This window comes from Salpingoeca rosetta, assembly GCF_000188695.1.
Source record: "Salpingoeca rosetta unplaced genomic scaffold supercont1.7, whole genome shotgun sequence".
Lineage (NCBI taxonomy): Eukaryota > Choanoflagellata > Craspedida > Salpingoecidae > Salpingoeca > Salpingoeca rosetta.
This window is the reverse complement of record NW_004754927.1, coordinates 1,241,282-1,257,323: the sequence shown is the minus strand read 5'-3', so window position 1 is coordinate 1,257,323 and position 16,042 is coordinate 1,241,282. Positions and strand designations below refer to the sequence as shown.

The 16,042-nt window shown below is 58.1% G+C and overlaps 3 protein-coding genes across 3 annotated transcripts; 1 reads left to right on the top strand and 2 right to left on the bottom strand.

Moving 5' to 3' along the window:
* Positions 1-37: 37 nt before the first annotated feature.
* On the top strand, positions 38-3,322 carry PTSG_03310 (uncharacterized protein). Its single transcript, XM_004995831.1, has 8 exons — positions 38-376; positions 687-1,313; positions 1,600-1,734; positions 1,966-2,046; positions 2,247-2,277; positions 2,468-2,538; positions 2,750-2,858; positions 3,023-3,322. The coding sequence occupies exons 1-8, from the start codon at positions 47-49 to the stop codon at positions 3,157-3,159; spliced, it is 1,521 nt and encodes a 506-aa protein (XP_004995888.1). The 5' UTR covers positions 38-46; the 3' UTR covers positions 3,160-3,322.
* On the bottom strand, positions 3,176-6,115 carry PTSG_03309 (uncharacterized protein). Its single transcript, XM_004995830.1, has 2 exons — positions 5,962-6,115; positions 3,176-5,510 (listed from the first exon to the last, which is right to left on the bottom strand). The coding sequence occupies exon 2, from the start codon at positions 5,298-5,300 to the stop codon at positions 3,519-3,521; it is 1,782 nt and encodes a 593-aa protein (XP_004995887.1). The 5' UTR covers positions 5,301-5,510; positions 5,962-6,115; the 3' UTR covers positions 3,176-3,518.
* An 847-nt stretch (positions 6,116-6,962) lies between these two features.
* Positions 6,963-16,005, bottom strand: PTSG_03308 (uncharacterized protein; the record flags this gene model as incomplete). The annotated part of the gene is made up of 20 exons (XM_004995829.1): positions 6,963-8,178; positions 8,516-9,831; positions 10,025-10,120; positions 10,409-10,515; positions 10,722-11,388; positions 11,670-11,765; positions 11,973-12,080; positions 12,384-12,512; positions 12,661-12,718; positions 12,841-12,982; positions 13,168-13,273; positions 13,538-13,675; positions 13,923-14,093; positions 14,331-14,420; positions 14,538-14,638; positions 14,810-14,853; positions 15,155-15,300; positions 15,465-15,584; positions 15,758-15,837; positions 15,999-16,005. The coding sequence occupies 20 exons, from the start codon at positions 16,003-16,005 to the stop codon at positions 6,963-6,965; spliced, it is 4,938 nt and encodes a 1,645-aa protein (XP_004995886.1).
* Positions 16,006-16,042: the final 37 nt, after the last annotated feature.

Here is a 16,042-nt window from a genome sequence, read left to right as displayed (position 1 = left end):
ACCGCACACGAGCGGCTCCCGACACCAAAAATTGATACGTTTCTTGATGAGCAGTGGCTGGCTGGTGGCGATGATGACTGGTGTTGTTGGTGTGCGGTGTGCTCGCAGACACATGCAGCGCTGCTGTGCTGTTGTGGTGTGCAATGCTCGCGGGCAGCGGCCGTCGCCAGTGTCAGTATGGCGGCGACACTGGAGCATGGAGAGTGTGTCTTCGATTCGACGCCCCAAGTTTGTTGACTTCAAGCTGAGCGACGAGGATGCGTTGGAGGCCGTGCAGAAATGGCTACCCAAGCTGGCACCAAATGCGATCAAGAAGGCGCTGCAAGAGCAGCACCCGACACGCGCTTTCCTGCCCTTCTGGACATACGAAGTGGAGGTGCGGCCATTCCTTGCAGTCGTGTGGCACCTTTGTGCCACATGCGCCTTGTTTGTTTGTTTTTCATTTGACATTCTGTTGTGCTCGGAGTGTTGTCTCTCGCTTGCGCCGGCATGTCTGTGACCAAAGTCAACAGTCCCGATGTGGTGTCATCTCCCAGCAAGCCTTTGATCTTCAACACAGAACGTACATTATCACTTGAAACGGCTTCATTGAACCTGGGCTATCCGACTCCATATGCCTGTCATCCATAACACCGCCCTGCTCACTGTTGTTGCTTCCTGTTGTGTGTGGTCGCCTTCTGTCGCAGGTGCACAGCAAGTTTCGGGGCGAGGTTGGTGTCAGCCAGGCGCGCGCTGCCTGGGAGCCGGAGGCCAGCTCCTACAGCGTTCACAGCGACCAGAACTGGCGCGACACACAGGGCTGGCTGGACGTTGGCGACCGCCACTTTGCCGCGACCATCCCCGAGATGCAAGTGTATGCCGGGTTCACGTTCCGGAGGCAGAATGTGCAAGCGCTGAAAGGGTCTTTTGTCAAGGACGCCGTGGAGTTTGACCCAAGCGCCCACCAGCACGCCCTGGAGGGCGCGACTGTCTACCCGTATGAGATGACCCCTGAGTTTTCCTGGTCACTAATTCGCGCGCGAATCAACGATCTGGAGGCGGAGATGGCGGAGGCGGTCCTGAAGCAGTACTATGCTGCCGAGAGCGTGCGTTACGTCCGCACCAAGACAACCGTCCTCAACTGCGCCATGCAGGCAGTGTACATGCCTGCCTACATCTTCACTGTCTCCGCAGGTGACCGCGTGTTCCGCACGTTTGTTAGCGGGGTCAGCGGCGAGGTTGGTGGGCAGAAGATTTACTCGAGCGTCACCCTCGGCACCATCGCCAGTGTTGTCGCCGGCGCGGCCACCAGCGTCTTCATCCCCGAACCAACGGTGCGATCGACTCAGGCACATACGCGTGCGGCTGCGGCCGTTTAGCAGTGTGTGCGTGTGTATGCGCGTGTGTGTATGCGCGTGTGTGTATGCGCGTGTGTGTGTGTGTGCGTGCGTGTGCGTGCGTGTGCGTGCGTGTGCGTGCGTGTGTTTGTTTGTGATTCGTTTGTCTGTTTGTTTGTGATGTGCGCATGTTGTAGTCTCCACATTCATTGTTTTCAAGTTCAGGTCTCGCGCTTTGCATTCTGCACCTCACTTCTTGTTCTCCGCTCCACCACGGCTGCAGACGGTTGCGTTTGCGGCAGGTCTCCCTGGCGTGGTGGCCGGCGCCCTTACCAAGCTGTTTCCGGGCTACATGCAGGCGCGCTACGACGAGCGCTTGAGGCGCGAGATTGACAGGCAGCGCCAGCTCACACAGCGGGTGAGATGTGTGCATGTGTGTGTGTGTGCATGTGTGTGTGCATGTGTGCGTGTGTGCATGTGTGTGTGTGCGTGTGTGTGCATGTGCTGCTCGCGTGTTGTTGTTAAGGACACCTGTTCATGCATGTGGATCGTGCTGCAAGCACGTCTCACACCCCATCACCGCTCGTATGCGCTGAATGTGCATGTTCGTTGTCCTTTGTTCTTTACGGCTCTCCTCTCGCTTCGACAGGCGTTGGACGAAGGTGTGCAGTTTGAGCACCAGGCCCGCGAGCTCACAAGCCAAGCACGTGCAGACAGAGAAAGCATACAGGTGACGCGATGTGCTAGTGTTGTATATGTGTGCGTGTTTGTGCTTGAAAGTGTGTTTGTGCTTGTGAGTGTGTTTGTGTGCTGTTTGTGTTCATGCATGTGTGCTGTTGGTGTGACAAGTCACCCTCGACTCAATTCCCACACCTCATGCTGCCCACTCTCCTTCAATGCCTCGTGTCAACATGCATGCGTGCGTCACAGACAACTCAGTTGCCCGCAGAGGAACTTGCAGGTGTGTGTATATATGTGTGTGCGTATAAATGTGTGTGTGTGTCTGTTAGCCTGTCTCCCCTTCCCCCAACACACACACACACTCTCTCTCTCTGCTTCTCCCTCTTCCACGCCGCCGCCTTGTGCATGCATTAATATGTTTACGCATGCGGTCACACCATCACCGCTTCCCTCATCACGGCTGTATGCAGATCCAGAGGCCGTGTATGCTGCGCTTGGGCTGCAGGATCTGAAACAAAACGCATCCCTCTTCGACATCAAGGCATGCGCGTCATGCTTGCTTGCACCGTATGGTGTCCACCTTGTCAGCCTCACACACACACACACACACACACACACACACACACACACACACACACACACACACACACACACACACACACACACACACACACACACACACACACACACACACACGCTCACGCACACGCACGCGCGCTTGCTAACTTCTCGCCATCCTATGACATGAGCAGGAGCACTTTCGGCGAGCCGTGTGGCACGTGTATCCGCAACGCCTGCAGTCGTCTACCGCACAGCGCGAATATGAGGCCATCTGTGCCGCATACAGGCGTCTCAGAAACGGTGCGCGCTGTGGCGTCGTGTGGTGTGCTGTGTGCTGTGGTCTGCTGTGATGTGGTGTTGTGTTTGAGCCCACGTCCTCCGCAATGTGTGAATGCTTGCTTCCGGTGTTACGTCTGCATGTCCACCAACTCACCCTCGCCCCTCCCACCTGCCATTGCGTGCAGACAAGACTCGGTGGGAATACGATGAGAGGGCCGTTGAGGCGAGGAGGAAAGAACTGGCAGCAGCAGCAGAACAGAGGCAACAACAGCACCAGCAACAACAACAGCAGCAGCAGCAGCAACGACAAAACCAGCAATAGTTAACAGTGTGTTGGCCTTGCGTCCATTTGGTTGTTTGCTTTGCGTGTACTTGACCACAAATGACAAAGCACAGGAAAAGCGCAAGTTTGTTACTTCGTCTGAAAAAAAAAAAAGGAATGTCATCGTCATCATCATCAACACATACACACATTCACATTCGAGCACGATGCTCTGGTTACGCCACATTGGACGGACAGACATACGCAGTTCTACCAAGACACACCAGAACAGCATGAAGAGAAGAAGAAAAGGAGAAATGTACAGGTGCTTGATTGGTGCCAAACACACACGCGCGCGCGAGCGATTACACACCACACAAACAAACACACACACGCACACACCATTACACACCACACGATTATCCGGATGATTCACAGGGCTCCTCGCCTTCATCCGTGTCGCTCTCGCCAGCAAAGTCGGCCTCCGTGAACATGCGTGGCCGGCGCAACTTGTCGGCGCACTCGCGCACAACCTCACGAATCTCGTGCTTGAGCTCGCGCCGCGTCTGCAGCAGCTGCCGGCCAGCGTTGCGGTGGAACACGGCGACAAGCAGTGGCGAGAACGAGCGGGACACGCGCAGAAAGTGGTCCCATATGCGCAGGCTCACCAGCATGAGCATGGGCAGGCACACAAACGTGCCCAGTGCCGCACGCCACGAGAACAGCACGCCCGCAAGCACAATGTAGAGGATAAAGTAGATGGGGATGATGGCTGTTGCTGTGAGGATCTTCCACGTTGCCTTGACGTCGCGGCCAACAAGCTTCACGCTCGAGCCCGCCACCGCAGCGCGGGCCTTGCTCTCCGAGACGAGGCGGCACGCAAACAGGATGGGCAGGCCAAGCACCATAAAAGGGAGCAGGGCAAGCAGCTCCACCACAAACAACACCGCACGCCACAAGAGCATGGAGATGACTGTCTCTGTCTTGAGGACGGTGCGCTTGACCTGGTGATCGCGCAGACCGTAGCTTTCCAGCTGCTTGTTGTACGCAGACACGCGCTCCAGCAGCCGCATGAAGCGTGGCTCCTCCCCCATCACCTCCTTCAGGTCCGCAAAGCGAAGCGTAAGCTGCTGCGTCTGCTCCAGCGTGAGCACCACGTGCTCCGGCTTGTACAGGCGGCGGATCGCCCACAGCAGCCGCAGCTCGTCGTAGTCTGGCGCGGTGATGGTCACCGAGTTGAGGGCCTCCGTGATGGTCGACATGAGCGTGGCAATGGCGGTGCGTCGCCGCTCCCCACCGGCCTTGTACTCCTCCACCAGGTGCGGCTCAACCTCAATCGGCCGCCCAAAGTCAACCAGCGCGCGCGAGCGGAAGCGGTGGCCGTGGAAGTAGTTGAGCCCCACGGGCACGACCTTGATGGGCTTGCAGTTGTCTGCCATTGCCCCGAGCGCCATGACGGCCGCGCCGGCTTTGAGCGGCAGCAGCTCCGGTCGGTCGTGCGACCCGCCCTCGGGGAAGATGGCCACGCACTCGTTGTTGTGGAATGCCTGGTACACCAGCTGGTACGCAACAGAGTGGTCGATGCGCGGGAAGATCTTGAACTTGGCGCGCACGGGCAGCGCACGTGTCAGCGGGCGCTTGAGGACGAGGCGCGTGTCGGACACAATCTTCTCGATGCGGTATGCCTCGCCGGCAACGAAAATGCTGTCGGTGACCTGAAAGTCCTTGGTGAACGTCGTGCCGTGGCCGACAATCAGGGTGGAGGAGCCCGTGACCGTGCCCTTGCCGCGCACGGCTGCGTCCTGCGGTCGCTGCACGGGGATGCTGTTGATGAGGCGGGCCATGAAGCCGACGAACCAGCGCTTGACGCTCTTGGCGGCAATGAGGAAACGCAGGTCGCGCGGCGTGTGGGTGATGATCAGGATGGGGTCCACAAACTGGCTCGCGTGCGGGCCGCACACGAAGACGACGGGCCCTGACTTTGGGATGCAGTGGGCGTTGCGCGTGTCAATCTCCCTGAAGAAGACGTAGAGCATGCTGTGGAACAGCAGGCGCGCGTAGAACTGGGCATTCTGGCTCACAATCTCGGAGAACACGAGCGCCATCACGACAGACAGGGCCGTGTTCCACGTGTTCATGTGAAAGGCAATCGAGGCCAGCAGCGCAGCGCTCAGGTTGAACGCTGCAATGAATAACTGCATCTTGCCCCTTGAGCTGGTCTCCTGCGCAGCTGAACACGGGTGTGCGTGTGCGGATGTGTGTGTGTGTGTGTGCAGATGTGCGTGTGCGGGTGTGCGCACGCGAGGCACAAACCGGCTTTGAAGAGCGGTTCACAAAGTAGCAGAAGAAGGTACTGCACTGTTTCAGCTTTTGTTGCTTTTGTTGTTGCTGTCGCTGTTGCGGAAGTTGGCCTGTGTAAGGATAGCAGTGAGACGCCAGTCTGACAGTGAGAAGAAGCAGAAGCGGCAAGGCGAGGAACAAGGGAGAACAAAGACCTGCATGTGGTTCGGAATAAGGTTGGAGGAATTGGAGAAGGAAGAGAAACGAACAACACAAAGCAGGAAGGCAGGGTAGGAAGCGTAGGAAGGGTGGAAAAGGAACAACAAGAGCAAATGGAATCACAACAACACCAAGTGCCTGAAACCCCGAACCAGCACGCTCACTCAACCAACGAGGCACAAATGGAAAGCAACAAACACCAATCGAACACAGCACGCACAATCCACTGACTGAGCGCACAAAGCAACAAAACTGATCGACAGATGGACAAATGGACAGATCACTAGATCGCTTGATCGCTCGATCCGCCGACCGCGCGCACACACACACACACACACACACACACACAGCACAAGAACTTGCCTTGTCAGAGAGCTGTGTGTGCTGCAGCTGTCCTCTCATTCACATCCAGTCCACAAGAAACTCTTCACTCACACTGCTTTTCTTTCTTCTTGCTTCTGTCTGATTTGCTTGCTTGCTTGCTGTTGTGCGACGCTTGCAATCTGCTGGTGTTGTGCAATGTAGAAAATTCGCGAAAGAACACCCTCGAATACGGTTGCCCGATGAGAACGTGCGTGAGTTGTGCTCGTGTGTTTGTGTGGGTGTGCTTGTGTGTTTGTGTGTTTGTGCTTGTGTGATTGTGTGGGTGTGCTTGTGTGATTGTGAGCGTTCCTACGCCAGGTGGCCGCTACTGCGGGTAGAAAAGAAGGAATCACTTTACTGACTTTACTGCTTACCCCACCGACCCACACACACACACACACACACACACACACACACACACACACACACACACACACACCACCCCACCCCACACACACCCCCATACCTACGAACAGAAGCGTGTGGAAGGGAGACCAAGAGATGATCGCCCCACACAAACACCTCCATCCATGTGCTAGCGTCACGGCAGATAAGAAACTGCGCTTTCGGGTTCAAGGGCCGACTTGTTTTCACGAACCGTACGCGTTACCCACTTACGAACCCGACTCGCCGTTACGTCAATAGGTGTCGTTAACACACAGGGCGGGAGTAGGAAATTTCCTACTCCCGTCACTCTGTAAGAGCCTCAGCCTATGTGTGGGTCGGTGGGGTAAGCAGTAAAGTCAGTAAAGTGATTCCTTCTTTTCTACCCGCAGTAGCGGCCACCTGGCGTAGGAACGCTCACAATCACACAAGCACACCCACACAATCACACAAGCACAAACACACAAACACACAAGCACACCCACACAAACACACGAGCACAACTCACGCACACAGAGTCTCTCGACAAAAGCTAACACAACGAATGACAGCACCCACACAACACAGCACCGTCCAAGTTGCTCAGCGTCACGTGCAAACTGTAACTATGTAACAACTTAGAGCAAGGTGCAGCATTTCTTGTCGTGGTTACCACCACCACCACGACCACCACGACCGGTGCGGGTCGCCTCGCGCCCAACACGTGCACTGGTGTTGGTGGCGCTGCTGGCGTTGCTGCCGGAATACGACGGGGACTCCGACCGCCGCGGCTTCGACTTGGCCTTGGCCTTGGACCGCGTGCTCCTCTCCACCGTCGTCACCAGGTTGTACAGCAAAGACTCCCCATACGCAACGTCCGCCCGCGGGCTCTGCGTCGCAGAGACAAGGCTCAGGTGCCCAACAACGCCGCTGCGCAGGCCAACAACGGCCCCGCGCCCACCCTGCGTCACTGCCAGCGATGATACAGGGGAGGCGCACTGCTCCGTGCCCGTGAGCACAAACCCGGCCTTGACGTCCCAGCACTTGACCAGCGTGTCCTGGCCCGCCGTCAGCAGCCACCGCCCGTCAGCGGAAAACACGCACTGCTCCACAGCGTTGCCGTGCGCGCCGTTCTCCTGAAGAACAAGCCCGCCAGCCTCGACGTCATACACCTCCACGTCCCCCGCGTTGCTGCAAATGGTCACCAGCCGCCCGTCCGCAGAGACACACGCGCAGCTCGTGTTGTTGCTCTCCAGCGCCAACTCCTCGTCCGCAGACAGCAGCGAGCGCAGGATGACAGAGGGCGTGCCTTCCTCGTACGACAGCACCCACGGCGTGCCGTTGCGCTTCAGCACCTGCAACAGCAGCAGCTCGCTGCCGGCCGCTTCGCGCGAGAACTGGCGCAGTATTTGGCCCTTCTCCGTGTCAATGGCAAGCAGCCGCTCGTCAAAGGCGGCCACCATGTACTTGTCCGAGGCAAGCCCCGCCAGCGCCCGTATGGGGGCATCGCCCAGCTCAAGCCGCTTCTTCACCTCGGCGCTCGCGGCGTCAATGAGAACAAGCGCGTTTTTCGAGGCAACAGCAACCGTCGTTGTCTTGCCGTTGTTGACAAACTGCGCCTGCGTTGCGTTGGGCACGCTGCACATCTCCAGCTTCTCGCTGCTCCACGCGTAGCAGCACACGCTGTGGTCTGCCAGCGTGCTGACGACATACTCGCCATCGTCGGACACGGCGACGCGGCCCGTGAGGTAGCAGCTGGCGTCAACCTCATCGCTGCGGCCCTTGAGGCACACACTCCGCTGCCACTCCCCGTCGTGCGACCAGAAGTGCAGCGTCGCGTACGTCGCACTCGCGCTGTGGGCGGGGTGGGATGAGTGGTGTTGATGGGTGTGGTGTGGGGGTGTTGATGGTTGTGGTGTGGGGGTGTGAGGGCGTGGTGGCAAGAGAACAACAACAACAACACACATGCAACCGCACACAACACTCACGCGAATATTGGGCCGCACAAATTACGCACACACACACGACACACACACACACACACACACACACAACATACACACACACGACACACACACACAAACATACACACACACGACACACACACACAAACATACACACACACACACACACACACACACAAAATCACACACGAAAACACATCCCCAAGCAACTGAAACAGCGGGCCGACCTGACTGCAAAGTGCGGACTGGTGCGCACAAAGTCAACGGCGTCGTCGTGGATGTGTCGATTGGGAAGAGCAGCGAGATCATCCTGGCTGCGCCAAAGCCGCACCGTGCCGTCATGACTCGCGCTCACGACACACTCGCCCAGGGACGGGTGGAACGCCACGCTGTTCACGTCCGCAGCGTGGCCAACCAGCAGCTGCCGCTTGCCAAACCCAACATCGTGCAGGTGAATGCGACGGTCTGACTTGTCACCGCCAGAGGCACTCGCACACCACCCGTTGGCCGACAGCGCCACGCTCTCGACTTGGCCCGGGTGTGTGTAGGAGAGCACCTGCTTCTTGCTGCCAATGTCGTACACAATGACGGTACTGTCGTCCAGCGACACGGCGAGGCGCGAGCGGCCCTGCAGCGCAACGGCAACAACCACCTGCTCCGTCTTCACGGGGAAGGTGGTGGTGCTTGCCTTGGCCGTGTCCACCAACACAACGCCACCAGAGGCCTTGGCAACAGCGGCGGTGCGGCCGTCCCGCGAGACAGCAACAGCAGCCACATTGACCAGGCCCTCCTCCCCGCACAGCAGCTTGCCGGTGGACGTGTCCCACACGGCATACGCATCCTCGTTGGTGGTGACAAGGGTGGTCCCATCGCCGCTCATCACGGCGTCCACCACGGTGTCCAGCGCCTGAAACTCCAGCAGTTGTTCGCCGGCCGGTAGCGCCCACACGCGCGCCTGGCCGTTGCTCCACACCGCCGCGCCCTTCATGTTGTCGCCAATGCCCACACCGGCGATGCCGTACGAATCGCCCTCCTCGCCCGCGCCAACGTCAAGCGGGCCCACGTCCTTCAGCACGGGGTCAAGCTCCTTCTCAAAGAACAGCGTGCCCGTGCGCAGGTTGTACAGGTGCAGCATGTCGCGGTTGGCGGCGTTGAGCCACACCAGCACCAGCTCAAGCCGCGACGTTGTCGCCCGCGTCTTCTTGTCGCCCGTCGCGCCTGCGAGTGCAACACCAGCCCACCAGCACTTCCACCCCGGTGTGCGGATGACAGATATGCACTCGAGCTCGGCAACGGGGAGCAGCGGCGCTGAGGGCCACAGCAAACCCTCGCCCTTGCCAATGGCCAGCTCAGCCTGGTGTCGGAGACACTGCAGCGGTGTTGTGGACACGGGGAGGCGGAGCAGCAGCTGCTTGGCGAGCTGTACAGGGCCCGTGTTCTCGCTGGTGATGGCCTGCAGGGTGGCAGAGAGGTCAGACAGCGTCGTCTTCACCACGGGCGTGGCGCTGCTCATGTCAAACCGCGCCACCATCTCCACAATCGTCTGATTGTTGTGCCGTGCCGTGTTGTGTTGTGTTGTTTTGTGTTGTGTTGTGTGTCAGAGTGAGAAAGGTGCGTGGTTCGTGGTGGTGGTGGTGTTGGGGGGGGGGAGGAGACAGCGGGACACAAACACAGGCAGGTGAGTGGTGCACGCTTTGATGGTGATAAACAACAGCAAACGGCAGAGAAGCGCGTACCATTGGGGAATGCACAGCAAGCTTCGCTTCAAGCCAGGCGAAGTTGCACAGGTAGAGCTCAAGTAGACTCTTCCAATCGCCAAGGCACGCCAGCAACTGATGCCACAAAGCAGCGGCAGATGGGAGATGAGCCCAGGTGACGAGGAGGAGGAGGAGGAGGAGGAGGAGGAGGAGGAGGAGGAGGAGGAGGAGGAGGAGGAGGTGGTGGTGGTGGTGGAGAAGGAGGAGGTGGTGGTGGTGGTGGTGGTGGTGGTGGAGAAGGAGAAGACAGAGGAAGAGGACCAGGGACATAAAACAGAAAACAGCTCAAACACCAGCACACACGCACCAACACACAACTCTCACACACGAGCGAGCACACAGCGTGAATGTTGGGTGTCACACCTCGCCGCTCGAGTCGAGGATGCGCATGTTTGGCGGCGGCAGGAGGGCGTGGGCGTCGTTGTGTGTGAATGACAACGGCTGAGGGCACACGCCGCGCCACTTGGGCTCTGCGTTGCAGGGAATGGTGGCGGTGGGGGAGGGAGGGAGTAAGGGAGGGCAAGTGGAAGAACTCGTGAGCAACACTGAAAAACGCCATTACCACCAGAGAGGAGGGCAATGAGAAGCACACGCACGCACGCACACACATACGCACATACACACGCACACACACACACACACACACACACACACGCACACACACACACGCACACACCTGTTGGGTCAATGCCAAAGGCCTTTGCCGTCGCCGGTTTGAGCTGCAGCGGCTTCTCCACGTCCGCGTATGTGCCGGCGAGGAATTCGGCAGCAACAGAGGCGACCTGATGCACGATGGGATCGAGGAAGAACTTGCGGGCGGCGGCGGCAATGTCGTCGTGGCACCACGCAACCACGCCGCGGTCGCCCGGGTGGGCGAGGAACGGGCGCAGGCGAAGGGCAACGTCGCACCACACCGCGTCGCACATGCGGCCACACGGCGTGCAGCCGAGGTGGGTGGCAAACAGGTCCAGCAGAATGTTGTCCAGCGACAGCACGTCCAACAACTCCGTCTCCGACAGCGGGTGCTCTGTGAAAAAGGTAATGTACGCGAGGATTCGATGCACAATGTCCTCGCATGGGTACCGCTTACACATGACAGCGACGTGCTTGGTGAGCGTGTCCTGCGGGCTGCCTTTGCTGCGCGGAATCTGGCGCTTGAGGCGCTGTGGGCTGTCAAACGAGCGCCATCGCGACGCCTCTGCGAGCAGCAGCTGCGTGTACAGCGGGTGGTTGGCGTCCTGGATGGTGGACAGCAGCAGCCGGCCCTGCGCATCCGTCGTCGAGTGCTTCTCCTGCCACTTGTCAAACGTCGTGTCGTTGTCCACAAAGTCCAAATCGGGCACCTGTGTACGAGTGCAAGTGAGAGAGTGTGTGAGAGTGTTCAGTGGGTGTGTTTGAGTGTTCAGTGAATGAGTGAGTGAGTGAGTGAGTGAGTGAGTGAGTGAATGAGTGAGTGAGTGAGTGAGTGAGTGAGTGAGTCAGTGTGCGTAATGTGAGTGAGTAAGTGAGCGAGTAAGGGTGTTCAGTGTTCAGTGTGTGAGTGAGTGAGTGAGTGAGTGAGTGAGTGAGTGAGTGACAGTCGTTCCATGCAGACAAAGCCTTCACCAGTTGCGATGGTACGCACCTCCACGAAGCAGAATGGATCGAGTACGTGTGCCCGCAGCGCGTCAAAGACAGGCCCTTGCTCTGTCGTAATGAGGACTCGCACATGCTTTGGGAGCTGCAAACACACGCGCGTGTGCACAGGGTGAGCTCATGTGGAACAGGTGCGGAACATAGCGGGTGCGATTGATGGCATGAGACATGGAGCAGGAATCAGAGTACAGTCGCCCATCCACACCACCACCATCACCACCACCATCACCACCACGACCACCACCACCCACCACCACCATCATCACCACCACCACCATTATGATGGGTGCACCTCCATGGGGAGCCAGTCGAGCTTCTCTGCGAGGTCTGGCTCGTCCAGGCGGTCGAGGTTGCACAGCACCAGGAACAGCGGCCGCTTCGCAGAGGCAAGCTGTAGCTTCTGCTCAGTGGTAGCGGTGGTAACAAAGCGGAGACAAGGGTGAGTATGGGATTGCGGCGTCATGTGCACGCCGAGGGGTGAGAGGGCGTGGGTGGCGAGCGTCAGTAGAGTTCCATCAACAACTCAACACGTGTGCGTTATACCTCATACGCGCTGAAACAGCGCAACGAAGAAGATGGAGAGAGAAAAACAAAACTGCCAAGCAGCCAATCCACCATCCACTGAGCCAAGCAACCAAGCCACCTATCAACTCATCCACTGTGCAAGACACCCGTCCATCAAGCAAGCATGGCACATGGCCACCTTTTGGAACTGCGATGCGGCTGGGCCGAGTGTGTCGCTGTTGTATTTGAGGAGCGAGCGTGTGGCGCGGAGCTGGTCAAGCGTTTCGTACTCCCACTCCGGGATCACCACCTCCGCACCCGCGGCACGCTGGCCCACGGGCGAACAACATGACATTCACCAGAAAAAGGTGGTGTGAGCTGTGTTGTGAGTGGCATGTGTGTCTGCACGTCTGTTGTGAGTTGGACAAGATGTGTGTGTGTGTGTGCGACGGCTGAATGTCATTCGTATGGCTTACCTCTTCTCGCGCTTGCTCCTCCAGAGCCGCCAGCTCCACCTCTGCTTGTTGAATCTCCCTGCGCACGTACACACACTTGTGCGGTGAGTACGAGGGAGCCCGGCATCTCCAGTGTCCCACACCAACTACAACCCCTCAACACACACACACACACACACACACACACACACGCTGACTGACTGGTCGATTGCGGCGACGGCGGTGGCTGCCTCGCGCCTGTATTCGCGCGAGAGCTCCTCGTTGATGCTGTGCAGCAGCCGGCGCAGCGTCAGCCGCTGGCTCTGGCACCCGCGCCCAATGAACCGCGTCACAGCAACCGTGCCTACGCGTGCACCACAGGGAACATGTGAGCGTGTGTGTATGTGTGTGTCATTCTGTGTGTGCACTTGAATGTGTGTGTGTGGTGCTATGTGTGTGTGATTGTGTCTGTGTGCGTGCGGTCTTGCTCATCACCTTCCAGCAGCCCAACGTCTGCCCACCACTGCCATCACTGCCACCACTGCGCACCTTTTGCTGAGACGAGGCCGCGGCGGACGGCGTGGGCGACAAGCGTGGACTTGCCGATGCACGAATGCCCGTGGAGCACCAGGAAACTCGACGCAGAGGGAGACCCCTGGCACACGACGAGGAACGGCAGGGGGTGGGTGATGGAAGGACAAACCAGGCAGGCATAAGTGATACTGAAGACGAAGGCAAGCACACACGCACACGCAAACACACTGCGCACAAGCAAGCAAGCAAACACGCAAACACGCAAACACACTGCGCACAAGCAAGCAAGCAAACACACACGCACACGCACACACACACACACACACTATGCTACACGTAAGCAAGCAAGCAATACACACCAAACAAACAAGCAAACACGGGGTACCTCCATCTCCCTGGCGAAGTTTGTGAACTTGATGACCTGGGCGATGAGGTCCTCGCGCATGGGGTGGCGGTCAGCGCGGTGCCGCAGCAGCGTCTGGTGGTGCTCCGTGTCAACCGTCCCGCGCACAGGCGCACCAGCCTGATCACACACACAGGCACACCAGCAAAGGACAAGGGATGGGTGGTGGTGGTGGTGGTGGTGGTGGTGGGTGAGTGGAAAAGGCGAGGGGGGTGGAAGAAGGCAAGCGGGAAGAGAGGAAGAACATTGGCGGCGCGCACACACACACACACACACACACACACACACACTAGCACACATACACACTAGCACACACACATTAGCACACACACACACACACTAGCACACGTAGTCTAGCAGAACGCACGTCTGTTTGTTGGACAACGGCGTTGATGTAGCGCTGAAGGAACATGAACATGACGCGACGAAGCTCGCTCCTGTACGCGTCAATGGCGCTCTCCATCTCGCCTGGGCTCTCGCATGCGCTCACGTCAACCTCAAGCAGGCGCCGCTTGCTCTTCGGCAGCACGGCCGCAGCCTACACACGCGTGCGCGCGAGGTCACGTGCATGTGGTGTGGATGGGGTTGTGTGAGGGTTTGTGGGAGCAACGGAGTGAAAGGGGATTGGGAGGAGGGGAAGGGTCAGAGACGCGCAACGGAGAAAGAGGAGTGCCTTCGTCAAACATAAAGTGATGTCACAAGCACTGAGAGACGCATACAGACGGGGACACACACACACACACACACACACACACACATACGCCGACAAACAGACGTTGTTGTGTGCAGCATCTGCGCGTCGCAGCCGTTCCGCATCGACGTCACCGGATGATGACCGCGGCAGCAGGCGACCCAGTGCAGCAACCTATGTCGCAGAAGGAGGTGGGCAGCGTGAGGGAACTGCAAGAATCAAGGATGAGGCGTGCTATCTTACGCACGAGCACACAGGGATTCACACACGCACGCACGCGCACACGCACACCTTGTCCTGTGCGAGCGAAGAGGCACTGGCGACCTTTCTTGCAATCCAGAAGCTCTTGGTCTTGCGCTCTGTCAGGAACATGCGGCACACGTGCTCCAGCCCTGTGGTTGTTCAATCGACAGCAGGAGTTGCAAGACGATGGTTCGCTGCATGGTGAGCTTGGCTGAATGGCGGAGCTGTGCTTCATTGTACACTGGTCAGAGCACTGATGCACTGCAGCGTCACAGCACGCACACATGGGAGCGTGTACGTCCACGTTCCTCCCCACCAACCTGAAGGGGGCTGCATGGTCTTGACCACATCATCCAATGAATCTCTGCGTGCCATAACCGTGACAGAAGCATACACACACGAGCACACATGCACACACAGGCATACACATGCATACACATGCACACACAGGCATACACAGACATACATGCACACACAGGCATACACAGGCATACACGCATACACGCACACACGTACGCACGCATACACAAAAATGCAACTGTGTGAGAAGCGAACATGGCTGTTGGAATGCAAGATCCCAGTCGACAAGCGTCATGAACAAAGTAGAGACAAACGGCAGCGATGGGCAAGCAGGCAGGCTTGAGCGGCTGAAGCGAGCCACGCACAGGTTCTCGGACGCAAGGTGCCACGCGTCGTGGTTGGTGTCGAACACGTAGAACTGCTGTAGGTGGTCTGCGTTGTACAGGTGCTCGTGGTCCTTTGGGATCACCATTGGCGGCAAGGGACGTCCCCAGTCTTGCCCCGTCAGAAGCTGGAGGCCAAACAACACAGGAAACACACCATGCCATACCACCACACCACATGAGGGTTTGAATACAGCGACACTGCACATAGGCACAAGAGGAAACACAACTGCCAGGCGCGCGACGCACGTTGTCCAATGCACTCCGGTGGCCCTCGCAGTTTTGGACTCACCAGCAGCGTGATTGGGCTGTCAGAGGCTTCAATCTCCTCCAGGCGATCACACACAGTCTGCCATGAACCAGGCGAGTCCTCGAAGCGGCCGCCTTGGCCCGAGAGCAGCAGGAACGTCACCTGGGCAGCGAACATAGACGAGACACAAGCATGCGAGGTCGGTCATTGAATTTCAACAAACGCTGCATCTGCAACGCCCCGAAGAACAGCACCAAACGAAAACAGAAGCAGTGGCAACGCAGCGTGTGTATGTGTGTATGTGTGTGTATGTGTGTGTGTGTGTGTATACGCACCTCAAGGCCGTTGGCGCGGGCATACTGTCTCAGCTCAACGAACACGTCCCGAACTAACAAGTCCACTTCAAACTCAAAACCTGCAGAACCGACAGCCGATGGCAAACAAGGAAGAACAAGGTGAGAACCAAGGAAAACACACAAGCAAACCAGCCAGAGCCAGCGAGGGAGTGAAGCAAGTGTGACATGCACTGAAAAGCAACCAGTAGCGGTGAGCCTGCTGCGTGTCTTGGAGTCCCACACGACATCGTGCCATATTCACATCGCTCTCTCGCGCCCCGCTCG